We start from the raw sequence: 24598 nt of genomic DNA, 5'->3' as shown, positions 1-24598 counted from the left end.
CAAGAGCCCTCCCAGAGGTCTTCGTCTCAATGCTAAGACCCACCTCCACTCAATGGCCAGCAGCCTCTAGTGCTGGACACCCCATGCCAAACAACTAGCAAGACAGGAACACAACCCCACCCATTAGCAGAGAGGCTGCCTGAAATCACGCTAAGTTCACAGACCCCAAAAAACACCACTAGACGCGATCCTACCCAGCAGAAAGACAAGATCCAGCCTCATCCACCAGAACACAGGCACCAGTCCCCTCCACCAGGAAGCCTACACAACACACTGAACCAACCTTACCCACTGGGGGCAGACACCAAAAACAACGGGAACTACGAACCTGCAGCCTGCGAACACACTCCAAACACAGTAAGTTAAACAAAAAAGAGAAACACACAGCAGATGAAGGAGCAAGGTAAAACCCCACCCAACCAAACTAATGAAGAGGAAATAGGCAGTCTACCTGAAAAAGAATTCAGAGTAATGATAGTAAAGATGATCCAAAATCTTGGAAATAGAATGGAGAAAATTACAAGAAACGTGTAACAAGGACCTAGAAGAACTCAAGAGGAAACAAATGATGAACAACACAGTGAATGAAATTTAAAATTCTCTAGAAGGAATCAATAGCAGAATAACTGAGGCAGCAGAACGGATAAGTGACCTGAAAGATAAAATAGTAGAAATAACTACCACAGAGCAGAATAAAGAAAAAAGAATGAAAAGAATTGAGGACAGCCTCAGAGACCTCTGGGACAACATTAAACACACCAACATTCGAATTATAGGGGTCCCAGAAGAAGAAGAGAAAAAGAAAGGGACTGAGAAAATATTTGAAGAGATTATACTTGAAAACTTACCTAATATGGGAAAGGAAATAGTCAAGTCCAGGAAGCACAGAGAGTCCCATACAGGATACATCCAAGGAGAACACAGCAAGACACATATTAATCAAACTATCAAAAATTAAATACAAAGAAAAAATATTAAAAGCAGCAAGAGAAAAGCAACAAATAACATACAAGGGAATCCCCATAAGGTTAACAGCTGATCTTTCAGCAGAAACTCTGCAGTCCAGAAGGGTGCTGCAGGACATACTTAAAGAGATGAAAGGAAAAAACCTACAACCAAGATTCCTCTACCCAGCAAGTATATCATTCGGATTTGATAGAGAAATTAAAGCCTTTACAGACAAGCAAACGCTAAGAGAATTCAGCACCACCAAACCAGCTTTACAACAAATGCTAAAGGAATTTCTCTAGGCAGGAAACACAAGAGAAGGAAAAGACCTACAATAAAAAACCCAAAACAATTAGGAAAATGGTAATAGGAACATACACATTGATAACTACCTTAAATGTAAATGGATTAAATGCTCAAACCAAAAGACATACACTGGCTGAATGGATACAAAAACAAAACTCATATATATGCTGTCTACAGGAGACCCATTTCAGACCTAGGGACACACACAGACTGAAAGTGAGGGGACGGAAAAAGATTTGCATGCAAATGGAAATCAAAAGAAAGCTGGAGTAGCAATTCTCATATCAGACAAAATAGACTTTAAAGACTGTTACAAGAGACAAAGAAGGACACTACATAATGATCAAGGGATCAATCCAAGAAGAAGATACAACAATTGCAAATATTTATGCACCCAACATAGGAGCACCTCAATACATAAGGCAAATGCTAACAGCCATAAAAGGGGAAATCAACAGTAACAATAATAGTAGGGGACGTTTAACACCGCACTTTCACCAATGGACAGATCATCCAATGGAAAATAAATAAGGAAACACAAGCTTTAAATGACACATTAAACAAGATGGACTTAACTGATATTTCTAGGATATTCCATCCAAAACCAGCAGAATACTTTTTCTCAAGTGCTCACGGAACATTCTCCAGGGTGCACCATATCTTTGGTCACAAATCAAGCCTTGGTAAATTTAAGAAAATTGAAATTGTATCAAGTATCCTTTCTGACCACAACGCTATAAGACTAGATATCAGAGGGAAAAAAACTGTAAAAAATACAAACACATAGAGGCTAAACAGTACACTACTAAATAACCAAGAGATCAGTGAAGAAATCAAAGAGGAAATCAAAAAATACCTAGAAACAAATGACAATGAAAACATGACAACCCAAAGCCTATGGGACTCAGCAAAAGCAGTTCTAAGAGGGAAGTTTATAGCAATACAATCCTACCTCAAGAAACAAGAAAAATCTCAAATAAACAACCTAACCTTACACCTAAAGCAATTAGAGAAAGAAGAACAAAAAAACCCCAAAGTTAGCAGAAGGAAAGAAATCATAAATCAGATCAGAAATAAATGAAAAGGAAATGAAGGAAATGACAGCAAAGATGAATAAAATTAAAGATGGTTCTCTGAGAAGATAAACAAAATTGATAAACCTTTAGCCATACTCATCAAGAAAAAAAAGGGAGAAGACTCTAAGCAACAGAATTAGAAATGAAAAAGGAGAAGTAACAACTGTCACTGCAGAAATACAGAGGATCATGAGAGATTACTGCAACCAACTATATGCCAATAAAGTGGGCAACCTGGAAAAAATGGACAAATTCTTAGAAACGCACAACCTTCACTGAGACTGAACCAGGAAGAAATAGAAAATATAAACAGACCAATCACAAGCACTGAAATTGAAACTGTGATTAAAAATCTTCCAAACAAAAGCCCAGGACCAGATGGCTTCACAGGGGAATTCCATCAAATATTTAGAGAAGAGATAACACCTATCCTTCTCAAACTCTTCCAAATATAGCAGAGGGAGGAACACTCCCAAATTCATTCTGTGAGGCCACCATCACCCTGATACCTAAACCAGACAAAGATGTTACCAAAAAAAAGAATACAGGCCGATATCACTGATGAACATAGATGCAAAAATCCTCAACAAAATACTAGCAAACAGAATCCAACAGCACATTAAAAGGATCATACACCATGATCAAGTGGGGTTTATCCCAGGAATGCAAGGATTCTTCAATATATGGAAATCAATCAATGTGATAAACCATATTAACAAACTGAAGGAGAAAAACCATATGATCATCTCAATAGATGCAGAAAAAGCTTTCAACAAAATTCAACACCCATTTATAAAACCCTCCAGAAAGCAGGCACAGAGGGAACTTACCTCAACATAATAAAGCCCATATATGACAAACCCACAACCAACATCATTCTCAATTGTGAAAAACTGAAACCATTTCCACTAAGATCAGGAAAAAAACAAGGTTGTCCACTCTCACCACCATTATTCAACATAGTTTTGGAAGTTTTAGCCACAGCAATCACAGAAGAAAAAGAAATAAAAGGAATCCAAATCGGAAAAGAAGAAGTAAAATTGTCACTGTTTGCAGATTACATGATGCTATACATAGAGAATCCTAAAGATGCTACCTGAAAACTACTAGAGCTAATCAATGAATTTGGTAAAGTAGCAGGATACAGAATTAATGCACAGAAATCTCTTGCATTCCTATACACTAATGATGAAAAATCTGAAAGAGAAATTAAGGAAACATTCCCATTTACCACTGCAACAAAAAGAAGAGGAGACAAAAGACCTGTATGCAGAAAACTATAAGACACTGATAAAAGATTAAAGACGATACAGACAGATGGAGAGATATACCACGTTCTTGTATTGGAAGAATCAACATTGTGAAAATGACTATACTAACCAAAGCAATCTACAGATTCAGTGCAATCCCTGTCAAACTACCAATGACATTGTTCACAGAACTAGAACAGAAAATTTCACAATTTGTATGGAAACAACAAAAGACCCTGAATAGCCAAAACGATCTTGAGAAAGAAAAACGGAGCTGGAGGAATGAGGCTCCCTGGCTTCAGACTATACTACAAAGCTACGGTAATCAAGACGATATGGTACTGGCACAAAAACAGAAATATAGATCAGTGGAATGGGATAGAAAGCCCAGAGATAAACCCACGCACATATGATCACCTTATTTTTTACATAGGAGGCAAGAGTGTACAATGGAGAAAAGACAGCCTCTTCAATAAGTGGTGCTGGGAAAACTGGACAGCTACATGTAAAAGAATGAAATTAGAACACTCCCTAACACCATACACAAAAATAAACTCAAAATGGATTAAAGACCTAAATGTAAGGCCAAATACTATAAAACTCTTAGAGGAAATCATAGGCAGAACACTGTATGACATAAATCACAGCAAGATCCTTTTTGACCCACCTCCTAGAGAAAGGGAAATAAAAACAAAAATAAACGAATGGGACCTAATGAAACTTAAAAGCTTTTGCACAGCAAAGGAAATCATAAACAAGACGAAAAGACAACCTTCAGAATGGGAGAAAATATTTGCAAACGAAGCAACTAACAAAGGATTAATCTCCAAAATATACAAGCAGCTCAATATCAAAAAAACAAACAATCCAATCCAAAATTGGGCAGAAGACCTAAATAGATATTTCTCCCAAGAAGATACACAGATTGCCAACAAACACATGAAAGGATGCTCAACATCACTAATCATTAGAGAAATGCAAATCAAATCTACAATGAGGTATCACCTCACACCACTCAGAATGGCCATCGTCAAAAAATCTACAAACAACAACTGGTGGAGAGGGTGTGGAGAAAAGGGAACCCTCTTACACTGTTGGTGGGAATATAAATTGATACAGCCACTACGGAGAACAGTATGGAGGTTCCTTAAAAAACTAAAAATAGAACTACTATATGACCCAGCAATCCCACTACTGGGCATATACCCTGAGAAAACCATAATTCAAGAAGAGTCATGTACCACAGTGTTCATTGCAGCTCTATTTACAATAGCCAGGACATGGGACCAACCTAAGTGTCCATCAACAGATGAATGGATAAAGAAGATGTGGCACATATATACAATGGAATATTACTCAGCCATAAAAAGAAACGAAATTGAGTTATTTGTAGTGAGGTGGATGGACCCTGAGTCTGTCATACAGAGTGAAGTAAGTCAGAAGGAGAAAAACAAATACCGTACACTAACATATATATGTAATCTTTAAAAAAAGAAAAAGAATGTTCTGAAGGACCTGGGGTCAGGACAGGAATAAAGATGCAGACGTAGAGAATGGACTTGAGGACATGGGGAGGGGGAAGGGTAAGCTGGGACAAAGTGAGAGAGTGACATGGACATATATACACTACCAAATGTAAAATAGATAGCTAGTGGGAAGCAGCTGCATGGCACAGGGAGATCAGCTCCGTGCTTTGTGACCACCTAGAGGGGTGGGACAGGGAGAGTCGGAGGGAGATGCAAGAGGGAGGAGATATGGGGATATGTATATACGTATGGCTGATTCACTTTGTTATACAGCAGAAGCTAACCCACCATTGTAGAGCAATTATACTCCAATAAAGATGTTGGAAAAAAAGAAAAGTAAACCTTAACGGTGATTTATTGTCTTTTTATAGTAAATGATACTTAAATAACTTTCTTCTTAAGAAGATGACTTTGCTTTTAAGATTAGTTTTTTCCTGGGACCAGTTCCTGATAATGTTTTCCTCAGTTTTGTAGAAAAGGGAAAAGGGAAAAACAAAGTATGACAACTTTGGCTTCAAATTTATGTAGTTAATCTAAGATGATAGTTTCCCAAATATATTTGAAGCAAGTATCATATGGAGGTGAAACTAGAACTTAAACTAATGAGTTTAACTAGATCTTAAACTAAAATTACCTAGATAATTTTGACTAAGGTGTTGTGAGTACTATTGCTGAAAAATAAGTCACTCCAGTAATTTAGAGGATTAGAACAACAACCATTTTCTTATCTTTCATAGTTTCTGTGCCTCAGGAATTCAGGAAGGTCTAGGCTGGGTGGTTCTATCTCCGGGTCTCATGCAGTCATAGACAGACGGTGGCTGGAGCCGGAACAGCAGAGGGCTAGACAGATGGGAGATACTTCGCATCTCTCTCTCTTCTTATTAAGTCTCAGGGCTTCTCCATATAGTCTTTCCACATGCGTTAGTTTGAGCTTCCTTATTACTTGGACACTAGGTTCCCAGAGTGAGCATCCCCAAAGAGCAAGGTAGAAGTGCATGGTATTTTTATGATCTGGACTCAGAAGTTGCTCAGTAGGAGGAGTTCCAAGATCACATTATAAGAACAGCAAATGGAATAGGAGATACTGTTGAGCCCATACTTGGAAAACAACAGTCTGCCCATTTTACCCGTAAAGTAGATCTTTTTCATACTTAGAATTGGTTAAAGATGCAGCATACCATTAAACTCCCAATTACTACTATTTCAAGTCAAAAACTGATTTTTATATCTCTACTCTGTGTTAGACTTAGTAGATGCTATGATAGAAAGATCAATAAGGATATGGTCTCTGTCCTCAAGCACTTTACAATCAGAAGTCTGACCCGCAAACAAATTAATCATTAACTTATTGTGATTTACTAGCAGCATACACAGAATGCTTTCGGAATGCGTAGCATACTGCCTGGCACGTAGAAGTTATTTTTACTTACAGATTTGACCCTCAAAATGAAAAATGAACAAATGGTTAATCATTCAGTAATTATCAAGACACAGTTCTGTATCAGGAATTGGAGATAATAGTGAACAGAACAAAAGTACCTACCTCGTGGAGCTTACATTGTAATAGGGGAGAAACAAACAAGTATGGTATGCTAGATGATGGCAAGTGCTACGGAAAGATAAAACAGGGTGAGGTGCCAGAGAGTCTGCATGGGGGGAGGTGGTAGTTACTTTATATAGAGTCATCTTGGTAGGCTTCAGTTTTGTCATATTTGTTAGCCAACTGAATCTACTTCTATTTTTAGTAAACTGGTGTTTTTAAAAATACAATCATATAATGGAAATGTAGTTAGTACTCTGAAGATGAAGTTAGCACTTTGCATATCAAATATGGAATTGAATTCATTATTTCTGTAACACTGAACTTCCAAGTGTTAATGATAATGCAAGAAAATACTTTTTTGCTACCACATTAGAAAAATAAGCAGGTAAACAAAACTCTATAGAGATTTTAATGTCAGTTATTTATACATAGTTTATTTAAACTTCATATTTTTCACCATTTATTATGCTGTGTTTTCTGTTCCTCACCATTCCTTTGGGTAGTTCCTTTTGGTTTAGTGTGAATTATATTGATGCATGAATGGATAGAGAGAAAAAGACTTTTTAACATTTATAATGACAGTAACAAAAACTAGCATTCTCTTGACATGAGTAAAGGACATTTGAAGGCATAACATAAAACCTTTATAAATATGCAGTAACTACCCAGGCTTGGGGTTTACTGTTGCCTCATACACATCTGAATTATTTTTGTGGCAGTTCCTACAAGTTTCACATTGGTCTACATAGAAAGCAAAAAGCTTGCTTGTTGCCTAAGCCAACGCTCTTTCACACAGATGGAGAAAGAAAACTGAATGATAGCTTGGAAGATATGTTTGATCGGACTACACAGGAAGAATATGAATCCTGTTTGGTGGATAGCTTCCCCCAAGTAGCAGATGAAGAGGAGTCGTCAACTGTTACAAAAAAACCCAACTGTAAGGCACTTTCCTTTCTAATTATGGTTTTTCCAGTACACTGAGTTTAGTAAATTAAGTCATCATGCATATTAAACAGAGGCTTAATGAGGTATCTTAACCAAGTTTCATGCTTCTTGAATAAATTTTTTTCCAGTTTTTTTTTAAAGATAATTTCAGATTAATAGAAGAGTTACCAAAAATAGTTCAGAGGGTTCCTATGAACCTTTCACTCAGCTTATAAAAGTTTTGAGAAAATTCTTTGTTAAGTGATACCATAATTAAGTGAATTATTGTAACTGAGTGAAAAGAGGAAGTTTTGCAGAAAATTCAGACCCGTTTCCTGCTTGAATACTTTACCTTCCCAGATAAAATACTATATCTGCCTTCTTCAGATCTGTTTTATTAGAAGCAGTAATTTATAATGTAGGTTAGCAATCAAAAGAACAGTCTAAGTGAAACTCTTAAGTAGATAATCTGAATTGAAAATTAGTTAAAATTCTTGCTAAATATCTCATTTTCTTACTGTGATTAACACGGTCATAATTTTTAATTTAGTGCAAAGGTGGTTTTATAGTGGCTTAAATGAGCACAACTTCTGCTATGACAATAGTCAAAGCATTGAGTATAAATCTATCTTGATTATGCTTTCCTTGTGCTTTTTAAAGTGACAGCCCACAGGATGAGACCTTAACCAAAGATACGTAACAGCATGCTTTCGTTTGCTCAGTCCATGGCAGAAACTTGATCAAGCAAATTTCGTGATAAAAATTCACAACTGTTCAATTCATTTTTCTCCCCAAGAATATGAATCCTGTTTGGTGGATCCAAAATCCTTTGCAAATTGGTTTCACTTTAAAAAAAAAGATATTCTTTTATAAGGTGTAATTATTAATTTCTTATCTTTTTTTTTTTTTAAGTTGTTTTTCACACTGAACATCCCAGAATTTCTACTTACTTAGCTCTTTTGGCAGTGCTGCACTGCTCTTCTGATCTCTGGCAACTTCTGTTTCCTAGAGTATCCCCAAGACACTGTTTTCTTCCTCACACTCATTTTCTCTCATGCTTTTATTAAATTACCTCTGAAAATAAAACTCCAAATCTGTATCTCTAGTTTGACTTCTCCAGTGAATCCCAGCCCTGTATTTCTTAGTTATCCTACTTTTGCATCTCTTCAACAGCTTAAACTTAAGATATCTAAACCAAGTTCCATTTATTTCCTACCAAGTGACCTTTCAGACTTTATTTTTCCCAGTCACTCAGTCATAGAATTTAGGACTTTCTGTCCATTTATTTCATTTTCTAGACCCCCATATCACAAAATTCTACCTAGTCTTCCCTCATAGGAAGGAGTAGACTTCAGGCAGGATATCAAAAGCTCAGTTCTGGACATGTTAGTACTTACTAGATATTCAAGTGGAGTGTTTGTAGGCAGTTGACATGTGTCAAGTTTGGACAGGAAATCCAGAATAAAAAAAATGATTTAGTGGGCAGGAGGTGAACAACAAGTAGATGGAGCTGAAAGGCACTGAGTGAGAACACCCAAGAATTGAATATAAATAGAAAAGAGGAGTATTTCAAGTTCTAACCTCTAGGGTATGGCAACTTTAAAAGGTCAGAGAAACAAAGAAGAAACCAGCAAAGGAAACTGAGAAGGAGGTGCAGCCTATGAAGTAGGAAGAACACAAGAGTAGGTGCTGTTCTGTAAGACAAGTGAAAAAGACGTTTCTATATATTCATTACTCCCAGCCTCATCCTTTCTCTTCTGAACCTCAGACTTTATTCCAGTTACATACTGGACATCTTATAAGTACCTTAAAATTAATATATTCCAATTAGAAATCTTAATTTTTCTACCCATATTTGATCTTCCTCTGCCTTTCTGGGTTTCATTAAGCCTCAGTAACTATCCTCCCATTTACTAAAGATGGAAATGTGGGAGTCGTATTTGACTTCTTTCACCTGACCTTCATGCCCAGTCTAATACCCTGGCAGCAGTATCTCCAAAATATATTTCATAACACTTCACTTCTCTCCATCTCTGTAGCCACTACCTGGTCTCAGCCACTCTGATCTCTACCTATTCTATTCCAGGCCTCCTAACTGGTCTTTTTATGTATCTCTTATCTCTAGCCCAGTCTCTACAGTGAATTAAAAGTGATTTAGTTTAAATTTAAGTTGGATTATATTCTTGCTTAAAAATCCTTCAATGAAAAGAAGATATTTGAATGGCCAATAAGCACATGAAAAGACGATCAACATTCTTGGACAGTCAGGGATGGATAACACTTCACACCCCCAGAAATGGTTAAAAAGATTGCTAACATCTAGCATTAGCAAGTGTGAAGAGCAGCTGGAACTCTCATGCCATTGTTGGGGGAGAAGAAAATTGACTATACTTTGGAAAACAGTTCAGCAGAGGTTTTTTAACAGCTTTATTGAAGTTGTCAGTTTTTTGTAAGAGCTAAGCATATACCTGTGTTGTGACCCAGCAATTCCACTCCTAGTTATATACCCAAGAAAAATGAAAACATGTTCACAGAAAGATGTGTTCAAGAATGTTCATAGCAGTGCTATTTGTAATAGGTCAGAACTTGAAACAACCCAAATGTCCATCAGCAGGTGAATAAATTGTGGTATACTCATGATGGAATACTACTTCACAACAAAAAGGAGGGAACTACTAGACTCATCAACATGGATCGGTCTCCAAAACCTGTTGAGCTAGACAAATGCACAAGATGAAAAAGAATACATACTATGTAATCTCATTGATATGAAGCTCTAAAACAGACATAACTAAGCTATGGTGATAGAAATTAAATCAGTGATTGTTGGGGAGGGGAGAGACATAAGAGAACATTCTTTTGCATGAGAAACAATGGAATAGGAAACTTTCATGGGAATGTTCTCTGTCTCAATTTGGGTAGTAGCAGTTACACTGGAATATACATCTGTCAAAATTCATCATAGCATACTTAAAATCCGTGTATGTAAATTATGCCTCAATAAAGTAGATGATATTTTAAAGTCTTCAGTGGCTTCCCACTGCACTTGCAATAAAATTCAAACTCCTTCTCTTGGCCTCCAAGTCCCATCATGATCTGGTACCTGCCCACTCCCCCCACTCCACTCCCACCCCCACCCCAGCCTCATGTTCCCCAACACTTCCCTTTTTTGCTAAATCTCAACCACACTATCCTCCTCTTACTTCTTATAATGTGCCAAACTTTTTGCCATCGAGGACCTTTACCTAGAACGTTCACCATTCGTACCTCTTCTCACGGCTGACTTCTCTGTATTCATCAATTATTACCTTACATGTTCAGGGAGCCTTAGCTTCTGCTTGCTTAATGTCTGTTTCCCTCACTGCAATGTAAACTCCATGAGGACAGGAGACCTGGTCTCTCCTGTTCTACATTTTATGTCCAGAACTTAGCACAATGCTCAGTAAATTTTGATTATTTGAACAGATGATAGCAGTTAGCTATTTGAGTCTAGACAACTTGGGATTCACGTCCATGGGCTCTAGTTCTTATTTTGTCACCAATATTTTGATAAAATTTTAAAATGTTTTTATTTCCTAGTTATCAGCTACCTTAAAGACACATTATAAAAATCAACGGGGGGCTTCCCTGGTGGCGCAGTGGTTGAGAGTCCGCCTGCCGATGCAGGGGTCGCGGGTTCGTGCCCCGGTCCGGGAGGATCCCACATGCTGCAGAGCGGCTGCGCCCATGAGCCATGTCCGCTGAGCCTGTGCTCCGCGACGGGAGAGGCCACAACAGTGAGAGTCCCGCGTACCGCAAAAAAAAAAAAAAAAAAATCAACGGGACTAATAAGTGAACAGATTAAAAGCCATGTTATTGTTTGGTGCCAGATGATAATAGGCATCCAGGTAGTTCTTTTAGAGTCTAAAATACTTTTATAGTTACGATTTTTATCTCTTTAGTAATTCTTAGGTGAGATAATCAGCACTCTCCTTATTATGCAGATAAGGAAAGGAAGGAATTAGTTATAGAAAATTTAAACTAATTGCCTAGGGACCAGAGTATTAAACCCAATAAAAATAGAAGTTTTGGTATATGTCCTTTTTTTCCCCAAAGCTAATTATTTCTAAATAAGTTCTACATTCAGTTTGTGGTATGATTGTTTTGTTTACAGCTCCTGGTGATAAACAAGATAAAGTCAAACAGAAAACATTTGTGGAGCCATATTTTAAAGATGATGAAAGGTAAGTTGGCCTTGGTTAATACCAGCAATGTGATTGGTAGTACCACAGAGCTATCTTTGTCAGAGGATCTCTGACCTATTAAAATTGCTACTTTGGTTAAAATAGAATCTATATCATTTACTTTATGACCATAACAAAAATGGAACTCAAGTATAAAAATGACAAATTTTTAAAATAAGGAAATTTTTTTACCACCACTACCCTGTTCTGGACAGTGATGACAGTTATTTTCTCTGCTTCATTATAATGTATTTTTATTCTTATCCTATTTTATTGTGAACTTTATTTGAACTTGAGGAATTTATTGAATACTGTAACTTGTATATAGTATAGCCTTTGGGTGGCAGGCCTTAGGCTGTGCTTCAGAATTATTTCATGAGAATTTTTAAATTAAAAAAAAATTTAAGCATCTTGATTTTAAACCATAATGCTGCTTTCTGCCTTTTATGCAAATATTGCAAATTCTCTAACTTTCAGTCATGTACTATTAATTCTAGAAGTGAATTAAGGCATAGCAGTTTATTCAAAAAAACTTTTTATCCTTTTTTTTCTTTAAGTTATGATGTTGGCAAGTTCAGTCACTCAATAAGTAAAGTTATTGTTCATACTTTGGTCAAGAATTTAGAAATCTGACAGGCCAAGATAAATTTCTACTGTTGCCTGTAAGACTCTAATAGATAAGAGCTGTTCTTTGTTGCTAAATGATTAATTCTTTCCCTTTATTCACCAGTTTTCCAAAGAAATAGTACCCTAGCATCTCAAATGTGACTAGAGAGTGTCTTGTTTAAGTATTATTATGAACTAATGGATTTAAATATGTTTGATGCATTTCAATCCATTGCATTTATCACCCTTATGATACTCAGATTGTCCCATCTTTGCCCAGCAGAAGCCTCTTTGAATGGACACTACTCTAGCTGTCTTTCATAGCTTCCTTGCTCTGGTATGAGAAGATGTTCTAGGCTCCTGCCATAGGCTGGAATCTGTCATTTCTCCAGGAGCCCTAGTTTAACAGTATTTAGGCCGTAGTCGGACTGCTGGGGTTGCTCATTGCTCCAGTTAGCCATTGTTTCTGGACCTTTTAGGTGGACAGAGTTAGAAGTAAAAGTCTTTGTTTCATTTTGTTTTTTAAGATAAACTACATGTGTTCATACTGATAGCTTCAAGTTCAGGACTACAGGATTTCTCTGTAACCTCCTCTGTTACATCTGTATCTAGTTCCCCGCTTACTGAAAATCCCACTTCTCAGTGCCACTAACATCATTCTTCATTTAACTTGATTCCACAGAACAGTCTCAGAATAATTCAGACTATCATGAATAACATGATTTATGAAAATGGTTTAAGACTTTTTTGAGTCTTTTTGTCCTTACGATATATCCCATCAGAAAGGTACAGTCAAATCACTGTGTTTTCAGGTCACTTAGGATAATTATTTTCACTGTAGTTGTGCCACCAACCCAGTATCCATGTTTGTGTTATTTTGCTTTTGATTTTTTAGAAATTGTTTCTTTTTATCTTTAATTCTTTCTTTAAAATTAAGGAAATTATGTATATGATACTAGAGGCTGTAAAACAGGGTATATTCTGAAGTCCCCTTCATTTTGATAGCTTCCTATTCCTACACACATAACCATTTGTTAAAAATTTTATGGTTTTCCATCCATTTTAAAAAGTAAAAGCAAATTTCTATCTGTATATCTTGAAATTGATGTAGATGTAGATAATTGTACTCTCTTCTCTATACAAATGGTAGAATGCTATATATGCTTTTCTCTACTTTGCTTTTTTCATTTAACTGTATGTCCTGGAAATCACTCATAGTAGTATATAGTGATATTCCTCATTTGTTTTTTTAATTTCATGGTATTTTGTTGTTTGTACCATAGCTTATTCCCTAGCAATGAGCATTTGGGTTGTCTACAGTTATGCTGCATGCATAACGCTGCAGTGAATAGCCTTGTGCATTCTCTTTTCAAATGTTTGCCTGTGCATCTTTGGAATAGATTCCTAGAAGATTGCAGAGTAAGAACTATCATTTCAGATGTTTCTAATACAGGTTCACTAACTTTTTTTTTCTATTTTTGGCTGTGTTGGATCTTCATTGTGGCATACGGGCTTCTCTCTAGTTGTGGTGCACGGGCTCCAGAGTGCTTGGGCTCTAGATGAGACGTGCGGGCTCATTAGTTTTGGAGGCTTAGTTGCCCCGCAGTATGTGGGATCTTAGTTCCCCAACCAAGGATCGAATCTGTGTCCCCCGCATTGGAAGGTGGATTCTTAACCATTGGACCACCAGGGAAGTCCCATAGGTTCACTAACTTTTAAAAAAATACATGAGTAGTTTTATTTATTCTAAAACCATTAGATAGCTGGAGATGCAGCACGTTGGTAAAGATGCAGGGATAGTACAAGAAGCTTAGTAACCTTTTAGGTGATGCTTGATGTCTACTGCAACTGCTAGTCTACTAGTGGATTCCTTGCTGTGTTATAGTACACTACAGAAACAGAACAGATTAAGAGGAAAGGATATGGCTAAATCATATGCTATGTAAACCTAAGATTCCATAAACTATTTGAAAGAAAGTATAGTCATGGCAATATTTTTTTATCTGTTGTTTCTTGGTCTTTTTTAATTTACCAGTTGCTCCAGAGTTGTTGGATTTAAGCACAAAAAGGACCTATATAACCTGATACGTTTTGAAATAGAGCATTTAAAGCTTTTTTTTTGAAGAACAGTAATTGCCAACTATCAAAATACCTCAAAGGAGTAGATGTGTTACCAACAGGTCATTTTAAAAGCCAGTTTTTGTGAGTCAGACTGTTTAAGTTCACTGGTGATGTTTCTATTATAAACAAATGTATATGGTGTTACATAAGTCTTCCTTTACTTGTAAATTTGGAGTTTTCTATATTGGGCTTTTTAAAGTAGGATGCAGGTGTATTAATAAAGAAATGTTCCATACTTCCTGATTGCTTTTTCTTACCAAAGAACTATATACCTCATCAATCAATACCTCAGTGGCTTTGACCCTTCCTAGGTGTCCAGTGGTTCACAATAGAATCTTTGTCTTTAAGGACAAGCACAAATGATAATTGTGCCTAATATTTTGAAGAATTTAAGGTAGACGGAAGCAACAAAAGAAATTGTTGGAGAAAATAGTAAATGACATGCAAACAAATGAATTCGTTCTTTAGGGAGGAGTAGGTTAGCCCTGATTTATGGGGTTTTAGTACTAGAAACCGAGTTAACAGGCAGTATTCTCTCAGTTATGTTACAGAATAGCAATTCCTGAGTTTAATAGTACAGCATCATGCTGTATTAATACAGCATTCCTGTATGATTAGGTTATTTTATATTTTACCTGAATTATTTTCAGCCAGCCAGAGGCAAAAATAGGAAGTAATAGTTATCTTTTTCAGTTAGAGAAAAATATCTATAAAAATACCTGATATGTAAAATACTATGTAAAATACTATGTAATATGTAAAATACTTAATATTTCAGTGGAGAGTGAATGAAGACATGCTTGTTTTTTTTTCACATTCTGAGGAAGCATTTCAAATAAAATGAATGAATGTTTTGGGATTATTTCTCCTCTGGATGCTCACCTTTGCTAATTTAAAACCTAAACCAAAGCTCTCTATAGTAACAGATAAATTTAATTCATTTTCCCCCCAGAGAGACTAGCTTACAAAATTTTCCTCATATTGAGGTGGTCCGGAAAAAAGAAGAAAGAAGAAAATTGCTTGGACACACGTGTAAGGAATGTGAAATTGTAAGTACTAATGTAAATACTGTCATTTGGGTTTTTTGTAAAGATGGCTTTATATGCATGATTTCAAAATCACATATACAAACCGTATTTGTATCTAGAAACAAGTTTGAGCCAGGAATAACAGAATGAATACATAGACTATACATACTGGCTGGGACCTGAGAGATATAGATGAAAACGAAAGCCCTCAATTTCTCTTAGATTCTCTAAGTGAATCTGGAGCCTAAGCAGTAGTTCTTATTTCCAGCTTAAGACATTTGTGCCATTTGTCTTTTCTGTATTTATTTGTATATCTTTTAATTTTTTACCTTGTGTTATGTTACAGCAGAGGCTCTAATACATATACTATTTGGGCGAAATTCTGACATTTTAGTTGGAAACTTGGCTATTTTATTTTTTACTTAAACACCAGCACTCTCAGGAAATGAGATGTACTCATAATTGTTTTTTCTAAATAACTGGTACAACCATAAGCTCTTTTTCCCCAAACATTTTCCTTTCTAAACAAAATGTGATGAATAGGCTCTACTTCATCCTTAAAACACAATTGTATTTTCCTTTTATACATTGGGTGTTGTGGACTAGATAGTATATCTTGAAGTAGATTGTACTAATTGTCCTCTTAATAAATAGTGCTAGGCAGGTTCCATGTCTTTATGAAACTTACTCTTTTTATTTCTTCCCTTGCTATCCTTTAGCTGTTAGACCCCTGCTTCCAGCAATGTACTTCCTCTTTTAAATTTTCTTCTTAAAAACTATGGCTAGAGAATTTGATAACCAAGCACATTAAAGTTATGTATGAGTAGGTTACAGTGCAGGTAAGCATTTGGTGAGAAAAATGCTGTCATATACTAACAGTGGGAGTGTAAATTGAGATCACTATTTTGGAAAGCAGTTTAGTGATACAAGCAAAACCTCCTCCTGTATCATGAGTTTTCATAACACGAATGTATCATGCTTTCTTAATTAAGGAATATGGTCTATACTAAATAAACCTCCAGTTTTTAATTCTAAGTGGAACTATTACTACCAGTGAGAAAAAAGCTCTTTTGCTGGAAACACTGTTAATTTGCTTTCCTTTTCTCAGGAATCATTTTTTGTGCTGTTATCCAGTCTCTGAAAACACTGTTTCATGCATTTTATTACATTTTTTCAGTTTTTTAAGGTAGAGAGTAATTCTGTTCCCTTTTACTCCCTCATGACCAGGAGTGAAAGTGCCCGTCCCATGTATTTAAATATTGTCTATATGCTTACAATTACAGTTCCTAAATTTTTCCCATTGCCTGTTCCACATGTGGAATATGCAATATACATGTGGCTAATAGTCACCTCAAATTTCACGTGTCCTAAAGCAAACACAGTTTCTTTCTCCAATTCTCAAACCTTACCTCTGAGCCTTTTATATGTCCATTCTTCTCTAGTTTAAACCAGAGATCTTGCAGTTACCTACTTTTTTCTTTCATATCTCAGTAATGGATCTATCAGCAAATCCTACTGATTGTACTTTCAACACAGCAATGAATGGTCTTTTTTCCAAATGATCTTTTTAGAATAAAAGTTAAATCATGTCACTTTTCTGCCCAAAATCCTTAGTTGTCTTCCTCTCTAAGAAATGGTATCAAAGCCCTTATCAAGGACAGCAGACTCCCACCCCACCTCCTCTCTGACTTTATCTTCTAACACTCTTCTGCTTGCTTACTGTGTTAACAGCTACACTAGCCTGTTGTTTTCAAATATGTCGTAATTTGGTGGCAATGTTTCTCTAACACTGACTGATAACCATGATTCTCTAAGGGCAGTTCCCAGGCTAAGGTAACAAAGGCTTATATCATGGCAATGAGAATGAAGGAAAAGATACCCTCCCCCCAAAAAGTTTCAGAGATACTCTAAAACCTTTAATTAATCTATGTAAAAGAAAAATATATTAGAAACCTTTACTTCAAAAAAATTCTAATCCTAAGTCTGCCCCTTTTAATAGGTGATAACTTTGGTGAATTATCACTGATTTTCAGTTCCTCAAGTGTAAAATGGAATTAGCTGGATTATATGATCCTATCATCTGTGTTCTATTAAACTTTACACTACTGCTTTATTTTCTTTAAATCTAGAGCTTGAAGACCGGTATAGTTTTCACATAAAAGTTTTATCTTTCTTTGCATGAAGTTCAGGTTCTTTATGATCACACTTGCAAAAAGTAATATGCCTTTGATCCTAATTGAAAGATCTAGTTTAAAAGGGGAAGTCATGAAGCCTACAACATTCAAAGCTAAATTTTTATTTTAAAAAATTGTAGTGAAAGGAAAATTACTTCAAAACACACGTTATAGTCAAATAACAATTGAGAAATGTGCTATTCAGAGTGCAGGCCTTGGCCTTCTTGTTACTGGTCTGAGAAAGATGAAGAGTTTGCACCAGTATATAAATCAGCTGTACCACTAAGGACGCTGTAAAGTTCAGCTGGCAGTTTTTTTTTTACTTGTAAGACTTTACTGATGCAGGAAGCAGTATGTTTTTTTACATTGTGATACAGGCTCCTTTTCTTTATGGAGCAAACATTTCACAGACCAGCACTAATTATTATTAGTAATTTATATAGTAATTTACTTAGAGATAGTATTACTATCAGTGAGAATTCAGTTTCCTTAGCATGCTGAATAAGTCTTCTTAGCTTCTAGTTTATAACTAGTAAGCATAACACTCCATTTATTACTCCTAAGTGGAAAACTCACCAGTTTTATTATCAGTATTATGCAGATCTTCCAGCAGAAGAAAGAGAAAAGAAGTTGGCTTCCTGCTCAAGACACCGATTTCGCTACATTCCACCCAACACACCAGAGAATTTCTGGGAAGTTGGTTTTCCTTCCACTCAGACTTGTGTGGAAAGAGGTGAGAATACAGATTGTAACATTTTGGAACTTTTTTTTTTTAAATACTGTGTATACCCGAGTCTAAACACTAAACTTTTTCTCCATGATTCTCTACCTTCTGCTGTAAGTTGGGTGCCAGTTTTGTGACATAAATACAATTTTGTAAAGGCTTAACTTTCAACTTTTCAAATAACTTCATTGGAATCATAGATTGTTTATAAGCACTTTAATGGGATTGTGTATGCATTATCCTCCTTTATCATTCAAATTTCAGAAAGTAATTTCTGTTTTATCCAGTCATCAAAATGACTTCTCATAACTTTACAAAAGTTGCCAGCAAAGTTATATTGTTGAAAAGCATCTTTTTTTTTTTTTTAAAGAGACTACCCTGAATTTTAGATGTTAAAACCTCACTATTCAGAATGCTAATTATTTATAAAACATATTTGAGTAAAAAGGACTTTTGTTTGTTTGGGAGACTGTTGACATGCAACTAGCCCCTTCAAATACAGCACTTACATTTAATGTAATTTGAGAATGTATGCAGCTTTAAAGCTCCAGATACTTAGTGAAAAGTTTTTCTAAAAGATGCAAAGTCTCTTACAGCTATTACCATACTTCCACTTTCCCCATTAACAAGTCCTCTTTGACATGATGTCTCTGCTTGGTCATCAAATAGAATTAGACAGTCTGGATAGAGCCTGTGCTTGTACCCCTAATATGGCCTAGGGGTATGGCAGAGCAGAATCCTCCCCTGAAAACTATGTGAAAGGAGACACCTTAGGAGAATCGAATAGTCTGAAGAATATAGGGACATGTCATCTCAACAAATAGCTACTGAAAAAAGTCTTTTTGATAAGCGCCTGGAATTTATCATAGTAAAAAGTTCATGTTTACCATTTGTCCCCATTTGCAACCAACAGGAGGCAGAATAGGAAAGTGGTTAAGTGCTCTGGTTCTGGAGTTAGATCTTGGGCAGGGCGCCAGCTTTCCTACTTCCTAGCTTTGGGAACTTGAGCGAGTTATCAAACTTCCCTGGGTCTCCGTTAGCTCAGCTGTGAAACAGGCATAGTGGAAGCTGCTGCAGAGGAGTGTGAGAGTTATCCTAGATAATGTATGCAGCACATTTGATAAATGTTTGCTATTGTTTTTAGTATAAATGAGAAAATTGATGCTAGGTAGTGAAATCATTAATCAACACAACCAGTTAATAGAAAAATCATGTGAACTTAAAAGGCATTAAATGAGACAGATGTTTACTGGATATATGCTGAAATATGTTGCAGATATTGTCTTCTAAATTTGTGATTTATTTTTAAGGTTACATTAAAGAAGATCTTGATCCTTGTCCTCGTCCAAAAAGACGGCAGCCTTACAATGCAATATTTTCTCCAAAAGGCAAAGAGCAGAAGACATAAATGTTGCAGCAAGAACAGGAGAGACGACAATATTCTTTTTATTTATAGTTAAAGTTGGTATTAAACATTGATTTTTTTTGATCTTCTGAAAACTGATTTATAAATCATTTTTCTATTGAAAATGTTTTGAAATAGCATTTACCCATCACACAGATGACTATTTAAAAATGGATAAGTTTATGTCGTATTTTCTTGCTTTTGCACCTTTAAAATAATAAGGTGCTTTTATTTTGCACTCTAAGTTAAAAGTTGTTTATTACTTTATTTGGTAATACCTAATTACAGTTTTGAAAATATGATAGTTGTAGTCTGATTTGTTGCCTTTCAGGTCTTTTATTCCATCTTCCCTTGGTATTCACATTCAGCAGTGACTTCATGTTAACATAGATTTTTATTCTCTTAATCAAGTTGCTCTTACGTAGGTCATTCCAATGTCTGGCATTCATGTCTTTTAAAAGGCTAAATTTTAACAATCCTTTTAACTTTCCAGCTTCTTTCTTTCATTGACTTGAAATGAACTACTCGGTAGTGAATTCCTGTCAAGGTGACTACAAATATCTTTTCCTTTGCCACGTACTATAATTAACATCCTCTGATCATACTATTCCAGCTCTTCACATGTTTTCTTTTCATCATACTTGTTCTTCCTCGTGCAGTTTTCAAGCAATTTGAGTTCTTCTCCGCCCACATGTTCAAATTCAGTTAGTTGTAGTTCTCTGGATTGACCAATGTTATGAACAAAAATAGATTTCTCTATTTAGCAACTTTCTACTCCTCTGGAACCTAGTGTCTGAGTCATCAAGATGACTGACCACATCTGTGTCACCTTTTCTAGTGGCATTTTGTTTATCAGTGTCTTGTGTATTCCTTTAATCCAGATCTTGACAGTATTACATAAGCAGGAGGACATGACACACTGAATGGAATGCCTCACCAAAATCTAAATAACCTTATAGATACAACCTTTACTTCTCAGAGTTTTTAAAAAACTTTTTAGTCTCATCTTCCTCATTGATCAAGGTTTTCATGAGTAAATGACATCAGTTTTATGTTTTCAGAGAGGGGATTGGAAAAGAAATCACTTACATTTAGTATCTACATTTATGTTAGACCCTCTTTGTACATTGTTTGGCTCTGAGTGTGATTCTCAATTTTTTTTTAATGGACCTATCATAGCTTCTATTCAGCACTTTTCTTCCCTTCCCAAATTGTTTATCCTATGTTTGATTTTTTGTTCTCTGCTGGCAGTCAACTAATCTTCCCCAAATAATAGCCATTCATTGGTCACTTAGTATATGCCAGAAACCGTGTTACACTCTTCACATAGATTTTTCTCTTTTAATCGTCAAATAATCTTGGGAATTTATGTATCAGCTTAACACTAAGCTGCCAAAACATAGATCCAAAAAAGATTAAACAACAAATGACTAGTTTTCTTTTTCTCACATTAGAATGTCTGGAGATGGCCAGTCCAAAGCTGGTCTATGCCCTCGTAAACCCGGATTTCTTCTAGCTTTCTGCTTTCATATTTTGTATGTGGCCTTCATCCTTGTGACTATTAAATAGTTATGCCACCTCTGGAATCATGTCCATGTTCTAGCCAGGTAGAAGGGAAAAGAAAAAGGCACATGTCATTTGTTTTTGTCCTTCTTTAAAAAGTTTTCCAGAAGGCCCCTCCCAGTAACTTTCCCTGTGTCTCAATGGCCACAATAGCCACTGAGAGACACCTGGATTGGAACAGGGCACCACAGGATGTGCAGTTACAGCTGTATATCTCCAGTGATCTGTTTTTTTTTTTTTAAAAAAAAGGTAGCCTAGGCCTTCCCTGGTGGCGCAGTGGTTGAGAGTCCGCCTGTCGATGCAGGGGACGTGGGTTCGTGCCCCGGTCCGGGAAGATCCCACATGCCGCAGAGCGGCTGGGCCCATGAGCCATGGCCGCTGAGCCTGCGCGTCTGGAGCCTGTGCTCCACAACGGGAGAGGCCACAACAGTGAGAGGCCTGCGTACTGCAAAAAAAAAAAAAAAAAAAAAAAAAAGGAGCCTAAGCAGAGACAAGAGATTGTCTACCTGATAGTGGCTTGACAGAAATCCAACCCTTTAGCCAGCATTTTTCATTTTTCCTCAGTAACCCTGTGAGGTTGGGTAAACTGAGGTCTCTTCATCTGCTGTTGACCAGCTCTACCTTTAAATGAAGTAATGTAATAGATACTTTTTAAAAACACTTGAGTTAGACAGATGCATTTAAACACAGAACTGCAGTTTGTGATTTAAGAAGATATATGAAAGGGCTTCTTCATTTGTAAAGCATTATATATGTTAGACAGTATTTTCATACAAATATGTATCAGTCACTGTATGTAGTTACATATAGTTTCAGGTTGCCTTTGAGCTTTCTAAAGTTGAAGACCTGTGATTTAAACTTTGAAAGCATGCAGAACCGCAACGTCAGCACTTCACATTGGATTAACACCTTTCCTGCCTTTGACAGACAGGCATCCCGATTAAATCATTTGAAACTTAAATCATTTGAAACGTAAGGTTGTCAGAGGCAACAGTTTGAATGAGTTAATCATAGGTATCCAAATGTATATAGAAGATACAACATGCTACCTTGAGAAAAGAAATGAAGCAGAAGAATATTCTTAACACCTCTCACGTAGTGAAAAATTTCCCAAAGTCCAACTGGAAAGGCAGCTTAACATATTAGTAACTCGATTTAAAATTGCATCTAGCATATGTATTTAAAAACTTACAGAGAACATTCTTAGGCCCTCTAAAACAAATAACTCTGAAAAGATTCTTGCCCAGATCGTCTTTAACTTATAATTTAGTTGTCAAAAAGGAATAGTGTTGCGTAAACCAAATAACACTAGTACATTTACTTAAACCTTTATCAAGCACTTTTATCTTTGCCAGGTATAATACAAGTATCAGAATCAGGCCAATTTTGACAAGTTTATTCCAAAGGGGCAAGCTTTTAAAGAACACACCTAAGAATCTTATTCACTTGTTCCTGGCATCTTAACAAGCATGAGTTTAAGTTTGAAAAATGCCACTTCAGAAATAAGCATTTAAAATATCTCAGGTTTTACCACTGTCTATTCTCAGCAAGGCTAGCAGTTTAAGAGACATCTCAAAATCTTTCTCTTTGCTGAGCTGATGTTGTTAGAATGGTTCCTTGGAAAACTGAAATGTCCTTACACTTGAATCCATTAGTGTGCATTTAAGGAATTAGTGAAGCAGTTGTCTACTGTCAAACCAGCAGAGGCCACAAGAGAGCTATTTTGAGAATAATCAGTGGAAACTAGGGGCTGAATAGGACTATCATAAAAGAAAATTTGTAGGATAAGTAGGATATAAGTTGGAAACCTTTGGTACAGTCATGAGAGCTCACTCAGCAAAAACAAGCTTTCAACATAGCTATTGTTGGATAAAAAGTACTTAATCATAAAAGTCACCTGGATGCTTGATAAATAGATTCTTGGGCTCCTTCTGTGGGAATTTTGATTCAGGTGTAACTTGAGCTTTTTTTTTTTTTTAAGTTCTCAGATTATTAGTATGAGTCAAATCTAAGAAATACTGCTTAAGACAACAGGGAAAACTAAATAGCTACATGATAAGCTTTCAAACATCCCCTGACTGAAAATATTGAGTTGGGTAGTAATGTATTAATTTATATATAATCATCAGGCAGCAATATATAATACATAAAATTAGGGGGTTTTTTGGGGGGGGTGGGCAGGGGGTAGTCAAGCATAGAATCAGGTGTGCAATAAAGCAATTTAGTAATATTCCAAGCATGAAGAACATTTGAGCCAAGAAGGTGGCAGTAGGAATCGGAAAGAAATTTAAGCAATTGAATGATTGTTACCAGAACTGGGGCAGCTGAGGGGGGATCCAAAGATGAATATGACAGTTTCTCCTCAGTGAGCTGATAACCAATTCAGTGGTAACAAGGGACATAATGATCAATTGGATGGGGTCTCTCACTGGAAATGGGAAGAGACCCTTGTTTTACACATCATTTATAACTGTAAAACTATTAAATAGGAACACATTCATCTCTAATTCTGAAGTGAACTTTCACACATTAAAGAATACAGCAACAGTTACATAGTGGACATTTGCTCAACAAACCAGTTTATGAAATCATGGGCCAGACTATAGGGCAGTAACGATTGGCCTCTAGTACTCCCTCTAAAGCATTTCCCTCATATATGTTCCTCTCCACTCATGCAGGGAAGCCCACTATCCAGTTGAAGATGTGTCCAGGAAGTTTTCGTTTGTACTGATCCTTCTGTTTATTCACTCAGATAATCATTCATGCTGACTCTGGACCCTTTCAGTGTTAACATTTCCAAAGGTTGGCAGGAACGAATAAGATGAAACTCAGACCAACCTTAGACCATTTGGGGCTGCACCCCGCAGGCCTGCAAGTCTTGTAATTGCCCAGCCTCGAGACTGAAGAAAGAGCCCCAAGGCAGGGACAGAGACAATGATTTATTGGATAGGGGATCCTACCCCTCCGAAACAAGGGGTCACCCTACCATGTAGGACAGACAACAGGCAGGCCATGGCAACAATCTTTGCTAGTCAGGGGAGAAGGAGGCTACCATTTATAGGGGGAAATGACCGCAGGTTGGCTCATCAGTTACCAGGGAAACTAGCAGCTGGGGCAGGTCCCTCCCAGCCCCTCAGGGTAACAACCATCTCCAGGGCAGATATTTCCCTTTAATAAACTA

General features: G+C 36.5%; 1 protein-coding gene across 2 annotated transcripts in view; it reads left to right on the top strand.

Annotated features, from left to right (window-relative positions):
- The window catches only part of RBBP8 (RB binding protein 8, endonuclease), an 81090-nt gene extending 60985 nt beyond the window's left edge, over positions 1 to 20105 (top strand). For both annotated transcript variants that reach the window (XM_079942372.1, XM_079942373.1), the window contains 5 exons: positions 7446 to 7586; positions 11727 to 11796; positions 15476 to 15572; positions 18317 to 18458; positions 19760 to 20105. In XM_079942372.1, coding sequence (XP_079798498.1) covers positions 7446 to 7586; positions 11727 to 11796; positions 15476 to 15572; positions 18317 to 18458; positions 19760 to 19857 — 548 coding nt within the window. In that variant the 3' untranslated portion in view covers positions 19858 to 20105. The remainder of the gene's footprint in view (positions 1 to 7445; positions 7587 to 11726; positions 11797 to 15475; positions 15573 to 18316; positions 18459 to 19759) is intronic.
- The last annotated feature ends 4493 nt before the right edge of the window (positions 20106 to 24598 follow it).

Source organism: Stenella coeruleoalba (genome assembly GCF_951394435.1).
Source record: "Stenella coeruleoalba genome assembly, chromosome: 14".
Taxonomy (NCBI): domain Eukaryota; kingdom Metazoa; phylum Chordata; class Mammalia; order Artiodactyla; family Delphinidae; genus Stenella; species Stenella coeruleoalba.
The sequence above is the reverse complement of the archived record's forward strand: the minus strand, read 5'-3'. Positions and strand labels throughout refer to the sequence as shown.